This window comes from Triticum dicoccoides, chromosome 6B (genome assembly GCF_002162155.2).
Source record: "Triticum dicoccoides isolate Atlit2015 ecotype Zavitan chromosome 6B, WEW_v2.0, whole genome shotgun sequence".
NCBI lineage: Eukaryota > Viridiplantae > Streptophyta > Magnoliopsida > Poales > Poaceae > Triticum > Triticum dicoccoides.
The window spans coordinates 157,532,004-157,538,970 of record NC_041391.1 but is presented as its reverse complement, the minus strand read 5'-3'; the positions used below and the strand labels follow the sequence as shown (position 1 = coordinate 157,538,970).

The window sequence follows — 6,967 nt, the reverse complement described above, 5'->3', positions numbered from 1 at the left end:
TCATGCATGTCCTTATTTATTGGTATCTCTAACAAATTTATCTTCAATTTGATGTCCAATCCTGAATCAGTAACGGTATGAAAAAAAGAATTTGGAGTTAACAAATCTGAATCTGAATCGGTACCGGTATGAAAAAAGACGGATAATGCATTGTTGTTAAAATTGCAGCCTACATAATATTTTTAAAACTGTTAACAGGTAAAATAACATCATATTTAGATTCTGCATATTTTTCTAATCAAATTTCATATATAATATGTTAAATTTGGAGTTACGGTTTAAAAGATATAAGTATTTTAAAAAACATTTGATATGTACTACAGGTTTAATGTCAGAAACATCAGGGGTTTTCCTACAAAATAGCATGACGGACTAAGAATACCTATTTCTTTTATTAGTAGGGATAGATATAAAAGGTATAGATATAGAAAACAATGAGTCTGCACCGAACCAACCCTTCATGCTTGTACTGACTGATTTACTTCTGCAGAGCAGCTATGGCAATGAGACAGGGAGGGGCGGCGGTGTCTTCTTGAATCTTGAGGAGGATGAAGATGGCGACGCGGTTGGTGCGGAAATCGGGGTGCCACTGCGCCTGCTCCACGCACCCGATCTCGAACTCCCCCATGGCCGCCTCCAAGAAGCACTCCACCACGACACCGCCACGTCTGGTCCTTCATTCACACTTCATTATTACTTCAGCAATCAGCAGCAAGACATTCAACATCGGATTGGACGGGATTGGACCGCTCACCGTTGCGGAGCTCGCCGGCGAGCAGCACGCTGGTGCCCGGCCCCGCGAGCCGAGTGAGCGTGGCCAGCAGGTCGCCGACGGCCTCCTCGCTGTACACCATGTCTGACCCCAGCACGAGCTCCAGCGGCGGGTCCAGCAGCTCGTACTCGTCGCCCCACACCAGCTCCGCCACTGTTGCCGACCCCCCCACATCCCTACCACCCCGATGTTCTCCTCGAGGTTCTTCCGGAGCAGCCGGACGCGGTCGGGCAGGTCGGTGGCCACGACGCGCGCGCCGAGCAGCGCCGCCACGACGGCCACGAGCCCGCACCCAGCGCCGAGGTCCATCGCGGGCGCGCCGCGCACCAGCAGCAGGCCGCTGTCGGCCGCGTGCTGGAGGAACTTGGCGAGCACGACGTCGCTGTCTCACACCACTGTGCCTATGACCCCCGACGTGTCCGTGAAGGACGACAGCTGCTGGTGGAGCATCAGGCGGCGGCCGCACGCGTCGATGGGGAAGGTGACCGGCGCCCCACCTCGCCTTCGTCCAGACAATCTATGAGAGAAAGCATTTCTCGCACCTGATTCTTGCGCCTGATTTTTTTTCTCAATGCTTCATTGTGTTTCCTTTTATTAGGGGCGAACGAAGGCGAGGGATCACTAGTTGATGGAAGGTTGGACGTGATCGTTGATGGATGGGTGTGAGAAATATGGAGGTGATCTGTTTGTATGGTATTATTTCTGAATTCTTAATTATCAAATATCTACATGACTGAATTGAATTGACACCTGCCGAAGAAAGCACGAATAAATGTAAGGAGTATCAGACGCTATGCCTTTTTACGTGCGAAGAAGAAAAAATTAACGTGAGAGGTGAGACGAAATAAACCGGACGAAAATTAATCAGACGAAAATAAACCGTGAAGACTATTCACCAACTCAGACATTAGGAGTAGAGACTAGAAGAACGCCCGTGCGTTGCAACGGGGCCACATTAATTTTAAGAGTTCAATAATAATATTCTCATACATATCAAGTGACATTGACGACCTTTTTTACCATCAAATCCTCACACACACACTCTCTGCTTCCCTTTTCCTCACTCTCTCTCCCCCCCTCTCTCTCTAACACACACACACACACATATTATTGGGTACGGGACCATAATCAATCTATTTGACGCACACGCTAGTGCATAACAATATGGATTATGTGTATTATATTTGCCACCACAACTGAGGGAATTAATTTCATGTAAATCGGCTAGCCACAGCTCCAAGAATACGCGGAGGATGTGGCCCGCTTCCAAGTGCGTCTGCGCGCCGGCCACCCACTCCGGGTCCTTCAAGTGCCGCTTCCACCGCACCAACTCCCAGGGCCAGGGAAGCCGCCCTTCTTCGCCCCCTTCACCGGTCGCGGCCAACGCGGTGCCGCGGCACCCGGCCTCGCCGTTCTCGTCCTCCGGTACCGTCACGACCCAGTGACATAGCCCAAGCATGGGCCTCGAGAATCAAGAACGCTCGACAACGGAGAGGGAAGGGAAGATCATATACATGTCATAAGAAAGGGAGTTTATTTACCGCTCCCTCGATGTATTGTTTCCTTTGTTTGGAGATTGATTACCATGCATGAGTTAAGGTAAGGTTAATGTGATTGAGCGATTTTTTCTGAAAATCAATTATTTGTTTTCTAATTAATGTGATTGAGCGATTTAAGGTAAGGTTAATTAATTTAAATTTGATCTTTAGAGATTGTTCGTGATTGATTCTACATTACTAAATAACTTGCGCCAATATGGAAAGTTCTGATTTGTTCAGATTTCTTTCGTTGTGTGAGAGGGTGACGCGAAAATAAACCGACAAAGTGGGGGGAGGGGACGAAAAAAATCTACGAAAAAACCCAGCGAAGGTGGGAGAAGGTACCAAAAAAACCATGGGAGGTGGGACGAAAAAAAACCTCCCATACTTCATGCAATAAGAGCACACATTCATAAGCTAACGGTTTCATAATGCGTTCTTGCTGATAGTAATTGAACCAAATGAAACGATGGACAAGCAGATTGATTAAGGAACTCTAGGTAATACTTCATGCCGTAAGCATTGGCTCAAAAAGTTAATTTGTAAGTAACAAAAAAGGCATAGAAGAATAGTTCTACCTAAATAAAGTTTACTGCTGCACATGAGCAAATCCACACAAAGCAGAGGGGAGGTGGAGCAGGCCGGTAACCAGGGGAAGGAGCAGAGTGGGAGAAGATTTACACCGCCGTCTCCACTGGATATGGTGTCTCCGCCGCATCTGTGGAGGCGCCGCGGCTCCGCCTCGGATGGTGCTCGTGGCTATGGTAAAGAGGAGGGGCGACGCATGGGCGAAGAGGCAGGCGGTACTCGTGGCCAAAATAGTGGGTCGTTCGAGCTGCGGGAGGGAGGAGGGGATCGCCGGGAGGCGGCGAGATCGGTGGGCGGCGTCCAGGTAGGGAAGTCGAGGTAGGGCGCTGTGTTTTTTTTACGAGAATTGCTTGTGAAAATAACGTGCCACAACGATGTAGCGAGCGGATCCCCTTAAAAAAGACGTAGCGAGTGGATTTTCTTAAAACTGGTAGGAATGGACACGATTGATGACGTTGATAAATAGTGGTGAATGTTGGCCTAATTTACTATCATCATGCATGAAAACGAATCATCAAGAAAAATAATACTTCCTATTACTACGCTCATAGGAAGCTTCCTAATCTATACTACCAAACAGTTTCTGCCCAAATAAGGAACGAAAGTTATGGACCTGATTCGGAAGGAAACAAACGTTATGAAGATTAATTAATTTAGATTTGATCTTTAGAGATTGATTATGATTGATTCTTTTACATAAAGACATTACTAAATAATTTGTGTTAGTATGGAAAGTTCTGATCCGTTCAGTTTTTTTCGATGTATGAGAGGGTGAAGCGAAAATAAACCGACGAAGTGGGGGAGGGGACGAAAAAAAATCTACGAAAAAAACCAGCAAAGATGAAAGGAGGTACCAAAAAAGCCATGATAGGTGGGACGAAAAAAACCTGAAAGCGAGACTACCAACTGCTCCATTAGAAGTAGAGATTAGGAGTAGAGATTTATGAAATAGCATAGCCTCGCTCTATCACGAGGGTTATATGTATTTAAAAAATAATATTTCGAAATCAAAACTCATATAGGAAATCTTGCGATAATCGAAAGCCCCAGCCAATCACGTTGCGGGGTACACGTCTAAATTCCAAACTCAAACTTGACCCCCACCTGTCAGTCTTTATTGGTTAGCACCCCCTAAATTCCAAACTCACTGCAGCACAGGGATCTCGTCTGGTTCTCCTCCGATGGCCGGCGCGCTCCACCGCCGTCTCCTCCTACTCGCCGTCCTCACCGTCTCCGCTCTCCTCCCCCGCGCCGCGGCCGTACGCCCCTTCGTGCTGGTCCTCTCCGGCGAAGACTTCCTCAAGGACCCCTCTGGCGCGCACCCCTCGCTGCCATCCGCCGACGGCGACAGCGAGGACTGGGATGACTTCGCGGACGACTCCCCCGCCACCGACCCCCTCCTCTCCCCGTCCTCCTGGATCCCCCTCCTTGACCCCACCACCCCCTCCCCGTCGGGCGATCAGCCGGACCCACCGTCCGATGCGCTCTTCGTCGCGGGCGTCCGCGCCATGATCTCAGCCGCATCCTCGGGGGACGAAGCCGCTTTCTCCACTGCGTCCGCGCAGATCGACGCTGCAGCCGCTGGGGGACACCCCGGCGCACAGTCAGCGCTGGCGTTTCTCTCCGGAGCTGGAATGGCGCGCCCGGTCTGCCGCTCGCGCGCGTTCCTGCTGCACAAATTCGCCGCCGACGCAGGAGACCTCCAGTCTAAGATGGCGCTCGCCTACGCCTATTTTCGCCAGGAGGTGAGGTGATTCGGTTCGATTGTTTGCTTGCTCGTGCAATTAACTAATTCTAATGGGGATTCTGCGATTGGGGGATTTTGTATAGGGGTTAGCTATCTAGCTTGCGTTGAAGGGATAAGCCTCACATGATTAATATCAGACATATGTGAATTTTTGTCTCCATGGGTTCTTTTACTCAGTGTTTTAGAACGTTTTTAGTCCTTGGCTTGGTTTTGTTAAATTTATAAGTGGTACCCTATTGTATTGTTAGTTAGTACATGTAACTTATAACTTTGATTTCGATTTTTACCTTCAATGTTGCAGCAAATTTGTTCAAGGGCTTGTGATGTTATGTTTAACTGGCCTTCTGTCTTTATCATCTTCCGAGCTGTAGTAATAGGGCCATGTTTATTAGGACCAATGTATGTATTCCTGTGAATAACTAGCAGTCTGATCAAAACAACACAAATCAGGCCGATGAAGTTCAGTTGTATGTAGTTTTTAAAATGCTCCGAAAGTCCTCTGGCATGCAATTGAGGCTCACATACCAATGCCCTTGTACATACTAGACTCGTATATCTGCCAATATTTTACTTTTATATGATCTAAGTAAGAATGTCAAGGTTTGTTTTGTTGTTGGTGTTCAAGTTTGTCAGTTAGAGGTATATATCGTGCCAATGTTCCTACAATCAAAAGCTGCTGTCTTTCGTGTGGCATATCGCATATCTCAACAGTGGGGATATCAACCGTTGTGTTTTGTTGCATGAAATAAAGGAAAAGGGTATAGTGTTTTCTGCTTGTTCAAACACACACACATATATATAGACACACACACATATGTATATTTATTATGTCATTAATTTCAGCTCATGTAGCTTCCTGCCGATTTATGCCATTGCTTTGGCTTGCTTGTCTTTATTGTGCAATCTTTGCGTCATTTCAGAACTTTATTGAAACACATGAATGCCTTACTATCGTTGTTTCAGTTCTATAGTCTAGTCTGAAATCTGGTGCTTCGATATCTGATCTAGGTATGATGGCATTACTATATCTTTTAATTATCTTTACTCTGGTTTTGCCACTGCACTTTCAATCGATATATATGGTCTATGCAAATGATTTGGACCGGCTGGAACACATTAGTTTTGCTAATATTGGATATTTGTTGACTTGAACGATTTGCTTTTACAGATGTATGAAGAGGCTGTCACACTATATGCCGAACTTGCAGAAGCTGCGCTTACAAGCTCCTTAATCTCGAAGGAGCCACCAGTGATTGAACCAGTTCGGCTGCACAGTGGAACTGAAGAAAACAAGGAGGCCTTGAGGAAGTCCCGTGGTGAGGATGATGAAGATTTTCAAATCACGGAGTACCAGGCACAACGAGGCAATGCTGCCGCAATGTATAAATTAGGGCTTCTGTACTACTATGGACTACGAGGACTCAGACGTGATTATGGCAAATCATATTATTGGTTCTCTAAGGCTGTGGAGAAAGACGAGCCACGTGCTATGGAGCTTATGGGGGAGATCTTTGCTAGAGGTGCTGGAGTGGAAAGAAACTACACCCTAGCATACAGGTGGTTGAGACTTGCAGCACAGCAGGAACAGTACTCAGCTTACAATGGACTGGGTTATCTCTATGTGAAAGGCTATGGGGTGGAGAAGAACTTGACAAAAGTAAGTATTATGTGTTAGAATTTGGAATGCAGTTGAGTAGGTCATAACTCCTCTACAGTATAAGCTTGTTGCCGTGCACTGTGTCCGCTGCTAGACTTGCGTGAACTAAATATTCTGTGGCTACATTTTCACCATGCTTGCTGCTATCTTTGTTATTGGGTAGAGATACTGCCTGCCAGCTAGATTTTCTATAGCTGTTTTGGTAAATTATACTGCTACACATCTTAGTAGACAGGAACTCAAGTCTGACTTTACAGTAGTCTGGATGGACAAGTTCACCAGTGATCCTGTTGCCGTGGAGGAACAAAGCGATCACATTTGATCAAGGCATACAACTTTTTTTGTCAATGCACGACTTACAGCTGCCATAGAAAGTTGTTAAGGAGTATTAGTATTAGGTCTAGGAGTCCTATTAGGCTATGTCCTGATCTGCTTCAGCGCCGCAGCTGTGTTGTGGTCTTGCTGTTTGTTGAAGCCAGGTTCTCGTGACGTATGGTCTTGGCTTTTGGCTGAAGCTAGATTCTCGTGATGTGAGTAGTAAAAAATAAATGATATTTTCATCGGATATGCATCTCTCTCACTGCTCTCTGACTCTTGATGGTGTTCCTTACACTGAATATCATATTTTTGTTAGTGTTACACTTCTTCAAATGCAATGCTATTGC

General features: G+C 46.4%; 1 protein-coding gene and 1 pseudogene across 1 annotated transcript in view; one reads left to right on the top strand and one right to left on the bottom strand.

Annotated features, from left to right (window-relative positions):
• Positions 1–423: 423 nt before the first annotated feature.
• LOC119320954 lies at positions 424–2,822 on the bottom strand (annotated as a pseudogene).
• A 1,240-nt stretch (positions 2,823–4,062) lies between these two features.
• The window catches only part of LOC119322701 (ERAD-associated E3 ubiquitin-protein ligase component HRD3-like), a 10,705-nt gene continuing 7,800 nt past the window's right edge, over positions 4,063–6,967 (top strand). Inside the window, exons 1-2 of the mRNA XM_037596197.1 lie at positions 4,063–4,643; positions 5,814–6,302. Coding sequence (XP_037452094.1) covers positions 4,080–4,643; positions 5,814–6,302 — 1,053 coding nt within the window. The 5' untranslated portion in view covers positions 4,063–4,079. The remainder of the gene's footprint in view (positions 4,644–5,813; positions 6,303–6,967) is intronic.